The sequence below is a fragment of the Grus americana genome, chromosome Z (assembly GCF_028858705.1).
Source record: "Grus americana isolate bGruAme1 chromosome Z, bGruAme1.mat, whole genome shotgun sequence".
Lineage (NCBI taxonomy): Eukaryota > Metazoa > Chordata > Aves > Gruiformes > Gruidae > Grus > Grus americana.
The window spans coordinates 39,801,130-39,817,447 of NC_072891.1; the positions used below are offsets into that span (position 1 = coordinate 39,801,130).

Sequence of the window (16,318 nt, forward strand, 5' to 3'; positions counted from 1 at the left end):
AATGGGCAAAAGAGCAGGTAGATAAAGTGTGCAAGAACATTTCAGCCAGCTCCAAAAAAATGCTCCACAGTTAGGTTACTTTTATGAAGATACAGAAATAATACAGAGATTCAAGCGTACCTGTGTATATATGCACACTTAATGTATGTGTACATCTGTCAGAAGAGCGCGAACTGCTATCTGTATTTTTTCATTTTTCATATTAATAAATCTGTAAGCAGTTTACATAAGCTGCAAGCCTGAATGCTGTTCACAAAGTCTGGTGACTCCTTCAAAGAGCATGTGATCACTTTACCGTACATGTGTAAGTGGGAACATGGCATATTTTAAAGAGATAAAACAGTTGACAATGTTCAGAAGATGAACAGCACCCATCAAACAGTATAAACACTATTGTTTGTCATTTCTGTCAAGGGAAATGTGTATGGGTAGACAGAGACTTAACATATTTACATTTTACAGCATCCAGAAGCTGTGAATTACAAAAAGACATGCTTATTATGCAAAATAAACCTATAATTCCATCCTCGCCTTCATTTGATTTTAGCTGCACATGAAAAAAAATACAGAAAGAGTAAGTGTGTCTTCACCATAACCTACTAGAATTTGTCTGAAGTTTGCTGGGGTTTATTATACAACTTTCGACAGTTCCAGACCAACTGTGTTGGCTCAAACATGGAGAATTTAAACATCTATGTAAATCTCATCGACTGGAGCTTCAGTTTCCATGTCAAACAAACTGAAATCTGCTCTAGTTTTGGCCTTGTATTTATCTTGTAGTTCTCTAATCTGGAGTTTAGGTAAAGTGCAGGGGCTGCTCCCCTTGGAGTTCTAATAGGATTAATGTCTATTACCATTTACTACATAATACCAGGGCCATCTCTGCATACATATGCACCATATTTTGTCTAATTTACATTAAGTGAAATGACCTTCATTGAAGAGTATTGCAATTTGGGCGTATTTCAATCACAATATGCTATTTCCATGATGTTTGCTGGTGTTTGTTGCAGAATATAAATTTACCACCAGTGACCTATTGAAATAGAAATAATTGCATATCATATGATCATGGACTTTTTCGTTAGTGTAAAAGCACAATGATTTCCTCAGATATAAAAAGAGAGCTTTCTGGTAAAATGGTAGTATGTCATTAGTTTGGGGAAAAATGAGATATAGGTATTGGCATTCAGGTATCATAATAAAATTATTTATTTAACATGCTTTCATGGCCACCCAGAAGAAAAAAGGGATAACAGACCCAAGCATTTGCAAATCATGAAGTTGTGACTTATTGTGTTTGTTACCTTGAAGAGAACATGTATCTGAGAGTAGGTCTATTGGTATCAGTAAGATCCACATCTGATTAATACCTTTTCTCCAAATTAAATAGCAGTCTTATGGTTGGTCACATTTTGCTTAATTGAGTTTCAGCATAATATTTAGTGCATTAGCACAAACCTTCCATCTACATATAAATAAAACTCAAAACAGCTGAACTCAAGACCATAATAAGAATTCTATATGTCTGCCAGTACTTAACAGATTTTTATACTCATAGCATTTTCTTGTAACTCATGACCACTTTATGACACTTTATGATCCACAAATAAAATGGATAATTACACTTTTAAGTGCCAGATTATGAAATTGTGACTACTTTCCTTTGTAACACACACTGTTGATTTTGCTGTAGGTGTCGGGGAAAACCTTACAGATCCATCTGTGATTAAACCTGAAGACAAAAAGTAGGTTTCTTTCTGATAAAATTATCATTCACTTCAGATGTTTTGCCTACAGTCTGTATATTTAGGGTGGTTTTTTTATGTGTTGTGTGAGAGATTTAATTATTTTTTGCATGGTGTTTGGGTTAAATGAAGGTATGATGGCAATTGAGAGACTGTGTCCTCTGCTGTGGACTTGGGGGGCTGTAAGTGTCCCAGCTCCCAATATTGTGGTGAGCGGTGTATGAAAGGTGGTGGGGACAGTCTGTGTTGCTGTGCTGGGAGCACAGGAGTTTTCCAGGGCTGTGCAGGGAGAGCAGGAATGGGAGACGGAAGACCCTGTAAGTGTCTTCACAAATTTGCACTGAAGGACGTCATCAGTAGCTTAACTGTGGCAGCCCGGTGTCCCCTGCGTGGTGGGGCGCTGTTTCACGGAGCATATGGGGCCACAGTGGCTTAAGAGGATGAGGAGAGGGCCACTGGATCTCTGACGTTTCCAATCGCTCCTAGTGGTGCATTTAAGCATACTGCACATTACAGTTTCAGAGCTGTGATACGGAGATGGTAAATCAGGTACGGAAAGTTACAAAAACTAGAGACACTAGACAGAAGTAGCAGTCTGCCTTCGTGCATCAAATTTCAGAATCAGAACCATGGCCGTTCTCCCATCCTGCGACCTTGCTCCTCGCTTCTATTTGCTGTCCCGCATTTGGTGTTGATGGTTGCTGTCCTGCAGAGTCCTATTCTCCAAGGAGTCTTCCTACACCCACACATCAGTCCAGCTGTGCAGTGGCATCCCTACCTCTCCACTGTCGTGTGCTCAGCTTGGCTCCCTCTTGCTCAGCTCATGTCACCTGTTTGAAGGGGTGTCTCATGTTTGGAAGGAAGGAAGATATAAATATGAATAGTCTGATTTAATACAAAAGGCAATTGACTATAGAAAAATCACATGATTCACCTAGAACTCAGAACAAGTTAATTTAAAAGCAGGTTCATAGTTCTGGGACTATTATTAATATTTCATTAATAAGATTAGTAATAAATGACTGTATTAATGTTGTATGAATGTTTAATTATGAATGTAGGTGTACTGGCCATATAATATTTATTTTGGAAGCAACATCAAAAATATGCTGAGCACCTCACAAAGTCTTTGCCCTAAGTAGGTCATAGGGCTGTGACAAAAGCATGAGGATAGCCTTGATAGAGAGGCAGAGAGGTCAATCAAGTAGTTGTTCGCTAGATGTTGGCAAACATTTTAAGGTATTGCTAAAGATGTATAAAAGTCTGGTTTGCTACCGTTCAAGTGGATTATTTATATCGGTGGTAGCTTTAACTGTAATCGTTATGACTGAAGACTGTGGCCAGTCATTGACCACAGTACTTCACATGGCAACTCATCCTATCTTTTTTAAAATAAAAATATTTATCTACATTATCTTGAAGCTTATGTTTATTAGCATCCTTCCGGATTATTCTTGTCATTAAATAATTTTGTCATGCTTACTAAAATTTGATCACACAGATCTTATTTTCAGAACTTTTTGTTATTTTGTTTTTTATCATCTGCAAAACAGTCAAGTCCTAGTTAAAGAGCAAGTGTTGATTAATTAATCAAAACCAGCTTGATTTTCTTATGTTCAGGGAAATCTTCAGAACAGCAAGTTGTGAAACTATATTGTTTTGATTTGGAGATCTGAAGGAATAAGGCAGTGAAACGGTGGATGAATTCTGTAAACAGCTAGCAGATACCCAATTCTAAGAAACATTTTCTAAAATAGTAATAACAATAACAATGTAAAAGCACTGTCTTTGCTCTAACCTTCATTTGCTCACAAAAGAAACATCTCTGGCAGTAGCAAGATCTGTTTTAACTTTTCATTTGTAGCTCAGATACTTAATCAAAACCTGTGCACTGCCTCAAAAGTTGCTTTGAGCTCACTTTCTCTTAGAAGCCCGGGAGAAAATAGATGGCATCTGACTGACGGGGCTGATTCAAATTTTAGCACAACTTATGGTTAAATTATTTATGTTTTGCTTCTTTAATTCCACTGATTTAGTGGCTCATGTCATTATCTTGTAATGAGTCTTTTCTTTCGTGCATCCTGCATACTGTTTTGAAATGAACTTTGTAATGGCAAAATGTGACCTCTAGCTCTGTGATTGACAGTGTCTTGGTTTTATATAGAGTACCGAGACAAAAATAACAGCTCTGTTTGGAAAGTATGCCTGATACTGTGACATCTCAGACAGATGCTGAGCTGATGTAAACCTGTGTAAGTTCATGGATATTTAACATAATTGAAGATCTGACCACGTGCACTGCAGAGGATGTACGAAGTGATAAAATGATGTGGGTATAATGTTCATAAAAGATTTCCTTTAAAAGCAGAAGTAATCAAGGTACAGCAGCAAGGTCATGACACAGTGTAGTCCCTGCAGACTCCTGCACCACCCAAAGACTGGGAAGAATTGCCTCATAAGCAGTACTCTGGATGCTCTTTTTAGCATGTACTACTTGCCAGATCCACAACAAAGCCCACACGGGTAAAGCTTTCACACACGCTAGGTGCGGAGTGTCTGCAAAGCAGATTCAGAGATGAAGAAAATAGTGGGCTGAGTTTCAAATTGAAAAGAACTAATGCATTAGGCCTGCTGAGAGAGGTGAGAAAAAGGGTGCCGGCAGTCAAAAATCTCATTACAAACATGTGAAAAAGAGGAGTCAGAGGTGCTAGGTCTCTTAATCTCCCTTTTGAAAGCTCTCAAGCAGATAGTGATGGGCTGAAGGGTTTGTTAACAAATGGAGACCATGTTCTCTGAAGCTACACATTAGCATGTGTTTTAAGGAACAAATCTATTGAATATTGACCAAGCTGTGCACTTCCAGCCAAACAATTTACAGCTGAATTGCTGCCAGCAGATGAAACATCTGCATGAACTGAACTTCTACTGTAGAAACTTGCACAAATGAAACAGGTGCACTGGAGGCTAAATCTACAAAAACATACTGAATAAATGAATTGAGCACCTCCCTGGAAAGGTGCTACTTGCCATGAAGCCCCCCCCCCCCCCCTTCCAGTCCTTTACCTTACATCAATAAAGCCCTGTAAATGTCTTATTGTCTGCTTTGAGCATTTGTAGCTCTGTACTATAAGGAGCACTCTTTGCATCAGCACAGTCTGTGCTACCTGCCTGCCAGCCAGGACCGGTCTGGTACAATCTGGTAGGCATTTATGGAGCATAACTGTTAGATAAGGTTCTGCACAAAGGGAGGAACATGGTTTTTTACGCCCATTAGCTCAACTTAATGCACGGGCTTGGGAAATAGGAAAGCTGGGCTCGGTATTTTTCTCTCCTTGGAGACAAAATCATGCCTTGAATAACCAGGAGAGTGACCTTGTTTAGAAAATATTTGTAGAGTTAGAAGGGACTCAAAGTGTTCAGCTGGTTCTTCTGCTCCAGGTCTTGTACAGGCAAGTCTTAAGGTCTTCCAAGGATGACCTTAAAAACTTCCCAGAGCATCTGTTTTCAATAGTTTGCTATCGTTACTGTCTGAAAGATCTTTCTTGATTTCCTTCTTCAAACATTTCTTTCTGGTCCTGTGTACTGTTGACATAGAGAAAAAAATTTTGATAAGCTCAAAGATAGTCATCATCATCTTCAACTTATTTATTTATTTATTTATTCATTTATTCTTTTTAGGCCATCCCCTAATCTTTTCATGTATGTCATGATTTCTACACTGCTGGTCATTCTTGTTATTTCACCAATTTTTCTCCATATTTCTTGAAATAGTTTTCCAAATTTAAATGCAGTATTCCTCTTGAACGACCGTCAGTGCTAGGTAAAGAGGAAAGATCACCTCACGTATGTTGCAGTCAGTATCCCTGTTTATCTCACAACAGAGTGAGAAAATTGTCAGTCTGACTTCTGCTATTTGCTGCACTTCGCATGGAATAACAGTTAGATCAGAGGAAGTATTAGAGTGGTTCTGTAGCCTTAGAGTTAGTGAAGTCTTTCCCATTTCCTATGCCTGCCCAAGCAAATACTTAAGCATGTTCTATTCTTGCTGGCATTTTACCAGATTATAATAAGGGATAGAAGTAGCTATATAGCATCATGTGATTTAAAGTGTATATATGGCACTTAAAAAATATTTCACTTCTTGCCACCTTTGATGTACTAATTTGCAGAAAAGGGCTGATTAGATGAGTCCTTCAGATGATCCAGGAGACAGATAGTCTTTAGTGTCTGCCAGAAATTAGAGAGACACTAAGCTTTCTATAGTAGCTTTGGCTAATCATTGCTTTTCTCCTGCATGAAAGGGCAGAGTGTCGTATTTGAAAACTGCTCCCTTCAGAGAGAATATATTTTGTTAGTGTGGATTATAGCTAGATTTGAGAGAGTTAAAATCTTTTCTATAGCTTCTCAGAGCTGTAATTGATTTCAGATTTTAAAACGTGTTGTTTCCACTCTGCATATCATTAAAATAAAATACTAGCATTCATAAAGTTTCTTTGGAAGTGTTTCTTGTGTGCTGTGTTCCGTGATGTCTAGAATGTCAGTTAAATTCTTAAGAATAATGGTGGAGCAATATTAAAATTAATGAACACTGATGTTTCAGACTACATTAAGAATTTGTCATAATTATGTGGTACTTCTAATAAATGTGTGGGTATAGCTTGCTTCTGTTTGTAATTGTGTCAGCTTCATTCAGAATATGCAATACACTTCCACAAATGGATCCCCTAGTAACATTGCTGAATTGGCCTGAGTGCAGACACATGGAAATGAGCATAGGAAGCAGCCAATACATTTTAAAGCCTTGCTTGTCAGCAGTGTACTGTGGTTTTTTTCTATGCTGCATATTGATGTGACTAGGGCACTGCTTGCTTTTGGCTTTCTGTTCTTAAATAAGGTAAAAGTAAGTCCTTGCTAGCGCTGGTTTGTTCCCAGGTGCCTACCATCAAAACCCTCAACCAAACCATTTGCTTGATGAGAATGAATGGTGGCTGCATCACTCAGATTCTGGCGTATGTTGTCTAAATGTCACTGTGCCCAAATTTTCTTTGAGCTTTTCAGTAGGAACATCTGGGTCTACCCTGTCTCCCTTTAGAACATCTCTGATATGCAGCAGGAAGAAAAAGTAGGGTGGGGTATATGTAGGCTAATACTTTACCAGAATTCACAGTTTTTGTGTCCCAGAGCTAAGAAATTTGTGATGTATGCTGAGCTTTGATTATCTTTATATGAAGGGCTAACATCTCTGATTTAAAAAATGCAAAACATCATTATCTCTGACCCCTACAATGGCTTTATTTAGAGTTCATTCATTATTCAATAATATTTCTTTTAGATCTGGAAAGATGGTATTTGGACCAGCAAACCTAGGAGAAGGTGCAATAAGAAACTTCATCACAAAGCATCGTTGTAACTCTTGCTGCAGGAGGCTGAAACTTCCTGGTATGCAAAGTAAAGATTAATTTTTAATCTATGTATAACTTTTTAAGTGCAAGGAAGTAAAGGCCTAGACATGCTATAACTCAAACACCAAAATTCTCTTGAGCCGAGAGTATAGCAGGCACTCTCTCTGTGCAAAGGCAGATGTGAGTATATTGCTCTTTTACCTTGCTCTTTTGCCCAGCAACTGTGTAAGGGCTGGAGCCTATCAACCTGATGTTAGCATTCAGCATGAAAACTTCTACCCCTTGAATTGTTTCCTTTGCTTTGCAAAATGGCAGCTCATTTTCCAGGGTCATCACTACAGCTACAGATAACATCAGCAATATTTTTTAGAATGACAAAGAGTAGCGATCTAAAAATTGCCGATGTATTGGCCAGGGAAAAATTCACTGGAGGTTTCCTGGCTCTGGGATAGGGTCCTATACACTGCAGCCCTTACTTCTGCTTAGCTGGATTGCCTGTTGTTCATGTTACATTTGATAGAATGTGCCTCTGTTTGATGTGGAGCAGATTTAAAAGATTCAAAGCCAAAACAGATTGCTATTCTGGATGAATTTCCACCCACTTATTTTTTTCTAGAGGAAAGCTCCTTCCTTTCAGTGCCCACATGGAGTAATAATTGCTGTTTGATTCTGAAACAGAAACTGCAGTGTTATTGGTTTTTATTATTTGTGTCTGTGGCAGCTAGAGATAATAGAGGGGAAAATCAGCTGAATGAATACAGTCAGGGAAGGTTCATTCATATCAGCTCACACCATTTTGGGTCCCCCCAGGGCTGTCATCCCCCTGGCCCTGATGTGCTGTGCTGCTGATTTTCTTCCTCCTGGAAAGAGCTAACAAGCTGCCACCAGTCACTGGGTTGGACACTGCCTGGGGTGTACGTGCTTTTCAAACATTTATTTGGCTGCATTGTTGAATTTATTTTTTTGCCATAGATTTGAGAAGAAATGACTACACACTGGAAAGGTTCAGTCCAGCCTTTGAAATAGAAATGGAGACAAGCACCAGAGAAGCTGATGATGCAGACGAGCCTTTGGAGTATGACACGCGGCTGTGAAGCAGTGGCTGTAAGCAGAGCCTGTGTGTTTGCGTGCTCAAAACCATTCCCCTTATCGCTGCCATGGGTCAGTCCAAAAGAACAAAATGCAGTGTCTCAGTGCAGCATCTGTCTGCCCTCGACAGACCCTATAGGCAAGGAATATAAAAAAATTATACTCCACTTCCGTGCTTTTATGCTGATCTTTCTCGTACGGTTCAGTGAATAGCCAGGAGCAGGTCACCCCTTAGCTGGATGAACTGTCTCATTGGTGGCTTTTTTTTTTTTTTTAAAAAAAAATGTGGATTATGGTTCCAAATTGTGTTTTCTCAGGAAAATAACTGTGACAAGCATATTTCCAAGGAGGAGTGATTTGATGTTTCTGTCTCTGCTCTTTAGTAAATGTATTCAGTAAACTGAATGCATACACACATGCAAATCATTCATTTTCAGAGGCTGAGTCCATTCAGCCCCATGCTCACTTTTCCTTGGGCATAGGAGGCTCTCCAGGAAATTGCAGAAATATTTCTTTCTCTTTATTGTTGATTTTGATACAGACACAAACCAAGAATGTATGAGTAATGAATTAGTGGTTTAAACAACAGTCAATGATATAGCAGGTAGACTGAAAAATTTTGTGGGAGCTTCACCTTAAATTCTTTTCACATATCAAGAGAAAGGTGAACAATGAATGCTTAGATTATTGGATCTACATTTTGAGTTGATGAAATTGATAAATCTATGATCTTTAGCACAAACATAAAGAATAACCTTCAACGTGATACAACTTTTAACCAGGACCTGCCTACCTTTATAATATTTTAGCTTCAGAACATTTTAGAGTTGTAATTGGCAACAAAGATTTTAGAAGTCACAAAGAATAATACATTCCATTTGGTATGCAATTTCTTGTTGTCTATTTCAGGCTGTATGTAGAACTTTTGTCTAACAGTGGTGCAATTATATGTATGCTTTTGCAGTATCTGCATCTGTTTCTATTGATGTAATCTGATCTCGGTAGAAGTTCACAAAACACAAAAATCAATTATGTGCAATATTATTTTTCTAGAATAAAGATTGAAATGATGTGCTCAGCAGAAATATCTCTGATGCAACTAATGTTGTATTACAGATTACATCTATCATTAAAGCAACTTTGTACTTTCAAATTGAGTAGAAATACCTAATCTTGAAATGTAAGTCAACAGAAAACTTTATGCTTGAATAAGAAACAAAATCATATTTCCACCACAGCTGATAGTAAATTTTAATGTGTAAGGGGACTATTTGATTTGGTATATTTAGAAAATGTCTGTGTACAAATACGAATTAGAAGTTATATGTTCCCAGTTTTTGTAGTGTTTATGATATTGATGATGGTATTGAAATAATCACCTGCACCATGTTCAGCTCAGATGCCTTCAGTACCTGAGAGCATCTTGAACAGGTTCTTCTTGCTTTTTATCTTTTTAAAAATAGTTTTATAAGGGGTTTTTTTTGTGGAAAACCCCCTCCTTTGTCCCTATTAGATTATACTATTCATTTTGCAAAAAAATATACTTCCTTTTGGCTTTTTTGGAAGCAATTCAATGTATCAGATGGCTTAACTTGTCTGTGAAAAAGATTGTTTAATTGCATCTGTACAGAATGATGGTGGATTTTGATCCCTTTGCTGGTAAAGTAGTAGTTCTGCTTCTAGTGATTACTCTCTTAAAATCTGGCTTTAGGGAGATATGTGCTTACATGCATACACATCTACTTTAAAGGCAGGACTTTCTCTAAATGATCTCTAACTGTTAATATGCTTTTAAATTCAGTTAAGTTAAATGACACATAAATAAAGCCAAGGACAATTTAAGTCCTGCCCTGACAGTGTTTTCTTCCATCATTGCCATAAATTCTGAACACATATGTATTAGACGCAAAAAAATAAACTCCACACCAGGCTGGGCCTGAGTACCTTTTGTTTCTTTTTAAGTTTTGAAGATATGCACAAGTGATACTTCAGATGGTCTTTTCTTAACAACCCTCCTGTTGCCTTCAAGAGTGGCTTCTGCATTCATAGCAATACTTGGGAGAATTCTTACAGTATATAGCTCAGCATAGATTCATTTTACTCGTTTTGTACCCATCAAGGTACATACTACCTTTCCCTCAAATTGGGGACCTTGCAAGATACTAATTTTCCATGCATGGAGACACTAAGTTGAAAAATTCCAGTTATTCTGCTGGTTAACTAATTTTGCCTCACCTTTCTTTTTGCACTTTTTTTGGAAGGGTTGATTCACATTTCACTAAACTGTAAAGTTTAGGGTAAACTTCCCTCCCCAACTTCGTCATAGTTCAGTAATAAATTATAAGGAAAATAATTTGAAAAAGTTATTCTGTACATTCTTTAAATTGTCTTTTGATGTCTAAATACTGACCTGAGATTGAAGTCCATGCCCACTGAAAACAAGAAAAAAACCCAGCAGCCTTTAACAGGAACAGCAATAAGCCCCGTACTAAATATATGGTGCATGTGGAATGAAAGATATGCGGGACAGGGTTCTTTCTCTAGCTGCTTGATGATGAGTGTGGAAGAGGAAATCTTGCATGTCAAACTGTAGTTTGTTAGTTTCGATTTTTTTTTTTTTTTTTTTGCTTAAAAGCACATTCAGGAATTTATTTTATACTTCTGGTGGGTTCAGGAAAAAAAGTCCTGCTTACTTTGCTCAAATAAGTCAGGCAGTAAAGTTCTGAAAAAAAAAATAAATAAACCAAAGTACTTATAAACTCACATTTTAATATGAGCTTAAAAGAAGCTTACTTAGGAATTCGGTTGAGATTACTCAAAGCAAAATGTGTTTCTGGCAGCTACTGCATTGGAGATGTAGCTTAAACATGAAAAATACTCATAAATTACAAACCTCATTCTTGGGAAGGCTTTTTTCATCTCTTTTATTCATAATTGTGGTGTATATGGGGTTATTAATTTATTGTTAGTGCAATAAAGAAAGAAGGGATATTACATCTATATTTTCTAGAAATTGATTTGTATTTGTTGTGGTTTTGTCAATCGATTTCATACTGTTTCAAAAGAATAAAAACACATTTTCAAAATGTTTCTATTCTTGATGGTTGTAGAATGAAATAATATGTTTTCAAGCAATAAGGTAAAAAGGTGAAAGTAACATACAGAAAATAATGCAGAAATTTTTATTTTTAATCTCAAGGTAATAAACAGGTATTAATTCTATATTTACTATATGGTTTCCAGGTCTTTTGTTTTAATGGTGTAGTATCATTAGTTTCTGTTCTTGTAGTCAATATGCTTGTAGCAAGGATATTTCTACACCTGTCCCATCAGTAAAAATTTCTTTTTAGTGAAGCAGAAAGTAGGTATTATATGAGATGTTTTATTTATTTATCAGATCATAATTTATTAGATGTTCAGTAAACTTTGGAATTTTTTTTTAGTTGAGATAAATGCTTGAATCTTAAAAAACTTGGTAGTTAGTAAACCAAATCACTGTTGTGGATTTAAGAAAAATAAATATCATCACTTTAATATGACAGTCTTATTTTTAACTCTAATTCTAGATCCGTGAAGCCTGTACAGCCACTAGTGTAAACAAGGAGCTGATATAAACGAACAAAGTTCCATTGACTTCATTATCAAATGTGTTATTTTATATCAGCTACCTCTTATATCTGTTCTCCATTCTTAGGATGCTGATGCCAGTCACTTTTTGCTGGAAGTAAAGACAAGCCTGTCTGGAGTGACCCAGGCCTTCACATCAACTGTGATCACACCAGAGTTGTCAGTTCTTTCCGTGTTGCTAGACCTTTTGCAAGATCTGTTACTGCTTTTCAGCTTTTCTTTACTGTATTTGTTCTATCTTGAATTATTCTGGAAGACAGTTTGATCCCCTCTTTTGTGGTAACTATTGCTAAGGGACAAAAATTTCAGACTAAAATCAAACAAAAGCTATTTTCCTCCTTGAAATTGAAGAGTGTGTAAGCAGCTGCAATGCTCTGTTCATATGCCTACCTGGCATTAGTTCTGTTTGCAGGGACAGGGCAAATAAACTAGTGTTTTAAAATAACCTGAGTCTATTTAGATGTTGGTGTTCAGTTATGATAAAGTGCTGAAGATTAAAGAAGAAAAATCAGAGAAAAGTCCTGCAGAAAAATAGTGACTTTGGGGCCTAAAGGAAGTCTGGCTGTGCTCTTTGTGTCAGGGATTTAGGTAGATGGCTAAAACCTTCCATTTCTCAGGATATCATTGAACAAACATAATTTGGGTTTTGCCACTGTGCAGGCAGTCCAACATACCCATGGCTGGCAGAACAGAGGAGGAGATGAAAGAGGAGATGGAAGAGGAGGGGAGGTTGAGGTGCAAAGAGCAGTCTCTCACTTCTGAGCCTTTCTCCTGCTGTTTTTTTTGACTGAACTCTCATCCTGCAGAGGTACTGTCAACATCACCTTGTTTCTGTGGTCTGCAGTGTGAGGCAGGCTCTACTAAAACATAGACCATTTGCATGTACCTTGCATCCCAGGTGGCCTGATTTCAACAGGAAACTGTTTCACCTGTTGATAAAAAAAGAGATGCTTCTCCTCAGTTGACCCCTGCTATGAGATCTGAAGTATTACCTGACCTCTGAAAATGTCTGAGCAGCAAACTGTCATGTCACATGAATTAGGTGAATCTACCCCATTAAATCAACTCTGAGCTTTAACCTCACAATACACTGGAGAGTAAAATTTGGTAAGACTGTGAGATCCTACTCAGGAAATCAGAAGAATATTCAGTTTCAGATAACCTCTGTGGAGTACCTTGGATTAGTAGCTAGCTGTGCATAACATCTTCCAAGATACATAGAATGGATTTCAGCTGAGATGACCAGTAAGCAAAATATAAATGCTGAGATTAAACTCAAACTATAGAGGTTGCCCCAAATCAAACCAGGAGCTGACCTCACCTGAATCTGCAGCAAAGTGAAAGTGTTGGATCTGACTGAGCCCAACTGACTATTGGTCAAAAAAGCAGAAGATGACCACAGATTATCCCAGTCTGCACCCACCTAGGGAATAAGATTTGAACTCTTGTGGCAACCCCCTCAGATTAGGCCTGTAGCTGAGATTAAATAGCCAAAATGTACAGAAGAGCTGACTCTAACCACTCTCAGTCTTTGAGAAACACGAAAGGGCTGGGATTGACCTGTGAGGAACCTTAGCAGAGTATAGAGGCAGAATATGGCCACAAAACAGTGAAAAGAGAAGAGGCCTAAAATGGATCTCAGATATCTTCTATGCATCAGATTAAGGGACTGGGGAGAGGGAACATAAACTTGGAAGTCCCCATTGCATAACAACTGACCAAGGAGAGCAAGGGAGGTCCAGGGTGCTCTTCAAAGACCCCATAATAGCAAATGAAAGCTAGAGATGGCCACAAATTTCCCCTGTGCTACTAACTGGATTTAAGGTTGACCTTAAGTGACCCTAAGGAAATGTGGTCTTCAGGTGACCTCTGGACACCAAAGGAGGCCAGGCTGACCTCAAATGATCATTTGGTGTGACTAATTGAGGCTGATCTCAGATGACTCCTGTGCAGGTTAATTGATTCTAAATTTGACTTCAAATAACTTGTGGAACAAAAACAATGGCCAGGGTGACCCTGAGCAATTTATTGGGTTTTAAGATGATCTTCAATGATCCCAGGCATCAAATGAGAGCAGATCATTGGATATCATGTTGTCTTTAGGTGACCCCTTTTAATTAATTTGCTAGCACGTTGCCCTCAGATGAGTGTTGGGGCTTGAATAAGGCCAATTTGACCTCAAGTGACCCCCATAAGTAATTAGAACTCATGTTTACCTGATCTGTGCCACAACCATGAGGATTGACCTCAGATGACCCTGCACTGAGAGTTGCATCTCAGATTGAACTCAGGTGACCTCAGACAGGAAACAAGGACTGTGATTGACCTCTAATGACCCCGTGGTACCAAATGACAAACCAAGTTGACCTCAAACGACAAACCAAGCATTACTTGAATCTCAGGTTTACCTTAAATACCTCTAGGCACTGAACAAAGGCTGCACTGACCTCACACGAACCCTAACAGGCTCTCTGGTTGACCTCAGATGAACCCTGGCTGCTTAATTGGATCTTAGGCTGACCTTAAATGATTGCCCCTCCTCAAAATGAGAACAGTGTTGACCTTAAAGGACCCCTGTGGAGGTAGTTGGATGTCAAGTTGACCTCAGATGATCCTGGGCTCCAAACAAAAGCCTAGCTGACCTCAAACACCTTGTGTATACCTGGGCCTCATGACGGTGTCATATGACCCCCACCTTAGACAGGTTAATTGACCCTCAGGTTGACCTCAGATGACTCACAGCAGTTATTTAGTCCTCAAGTTGACCTCAGATCACCCTCCTGAGTAGCTGTGGTGACCTCCAGTGATCACAGGCAGGTTAATTGACTCTCATGTTAACATCAAATGACCCCATACAAGTACTTGGATCTCACATTCACCTCAGATGACATTTGCAGCATCTAACTGTATCTCAAGTTGATTTCAAACTACCCCTAAGAAGGAAATGGGGGCTGATGACTGGCCTTAAGTGAGACCCAAATAGGTAAGTGGCTCACATGTTGATCTCAAATGACCCCAGGTTGCAAAAGCAGACCCATTTGGCCTGAAATGACTTCTAGGCAGCTAAATGGATCTCAGGGTTACTTCAAACGACTCCTAGGCAGCACACAAGGACTTTGCTGATCTCAGATGATCCCCTTGTCAACTGGTTGCATCTCAAGTTAACCTCAAATGACCCCTGGACAAAATATGAGGGCTGTTTTAACCTTGAATTGATTCTAAGGTAGACCTCAGATTAGCCCTGTGAAATCCACTGGATTTAAATTGGACTTTAAATGACTAGCTAGGCAGGAAATAAGGGCTGTGATTGACCTTACCTGACTCCTTGCATAGATAATTGGCACTGGGATTGACCTGAGATGATCCCTGGTCAGGCTATGAGAGCTGGCTGACCTTGAGTGACCTCTGTGAAGCATTTGACCTCAGATAATCTCTGTAGAGCAAATGACAACCAGGATTGTCCTCAACTCATACAAACATAGATTTGCTCAGTTTGTAAGTGCCCTCTGAAGTTCATGAGTCCAACTCTCTGCACAGCAGTTACAATTAGATCATGTTGCTCATGCTCTTTCCTAGGTAAATTTTGCTTTTTTTTCTAATGAAGGAGATTCCACTATTTTTCTTGGCTACTTGTTCCGATATTTGATCACTCTCGCTATTTCATTTAAAAAGGTTTCCATGTATCTAATTGTAATTTCCTTTGTTTCAACCTGTGTCCACTGCACCTCTTGCTGTGGGACTCCTAGGAGATCTCTGCTACATTTTCTGCTGGCTTCACTCCTGTCTGTTAATGTGTTTCTTGCTGACAATAGCTCTGATTGCCAGGTAATGCTGCAGTGATGAGGCAGGTTTGACATCAAGCCATGAAGTAGAGGCTGCAGGTCTGGGTCTAACCAACCATGGAGCAGGTGCAGGCAAAAAGCAAGCTTGAGGGCTGCAGCTCCCAAGGGAAGACACGGGATCCCCCAAAAAGGCCCTTTGTCACATAGGTCTTTTCATAGCAATCTGATCCCAGGTTACTGCTGTACTGTATGAGAGTAGATGCAGCTTAACTACTACAAGCAAGGGGAAGACATCACAGAGCCTGCTGGTGCAATGAGGGGCCTGACACCCTTTTAACCACAAAGGCACTGTGTTAACTCCTGTTAGCTTTTTTGTTCTTTAAAAATGTAGAATCATAGAATTTTTTTTTTTTTTTTGACTAAAAACTTCAAGTCCTTTTCTGTAAAGCTGCTTCTCATGCAGCTGGCCTCCAGCCTGTACAGCTGCATGGAGTTAGTCCACCCCATGTTGTATTATTTGTTCTCAGGGCTGTGTTATATAGTGCCTAGCTTGCTGTATATATTCCCTGTGGTGCTGTTTATAATCTCTGCAAGATGGATCAAGGTTAATGTTTTGTTGTACTGTGTTGGGTCCATGACACCTCAGGCCATCAAGGAAGGGATATAACAT

General features: G+C 38.8%; 1 protein-coding gene across 9 annotated transcripts in view; it reads left to right on the forward strand.

Moving 5' to 3' along the window:
* TRPM6 (transient receptor potential cation channel subfamily M member 6) overlaps nucleotides 1-12,150 on the forward strand; it is a 98,282-nt gene extending 86,132 nt beyond the window's left edge. For 8 of the 9 annotated variants that reach the window (XM_054810430.1, XM_054810435.1, XM_054810434.1 and 5 more), the window contains 3 exons: nucleotides 1,697-1,748; nucleotides 7,081-7,187; nucleotides 8,123-11,431. In XM_054810430.1, coding sequence (XP_054666405.1) covers nucleotides 1,697-1,748; nucleotides 7,081-7,187; nucleotides 8,123-8,244 — 281 coding nt within the window. In that variant the 3' untranslated portion in view covers nucleotides 8,245-11,431. Of the gene's footprint in view, nucleotides 1-1,696; nucleotides 1,749-7,080; nucleotides 7,188-8,122; nucleotides 11,432-11,933 lie in introns of those variants that run through there. The other variant, XM_054810432.1, reaches the window with a different exon arrangement.
* Nucleotides 12,151-16,318: the final 4,168 nt, after the last annotated feature.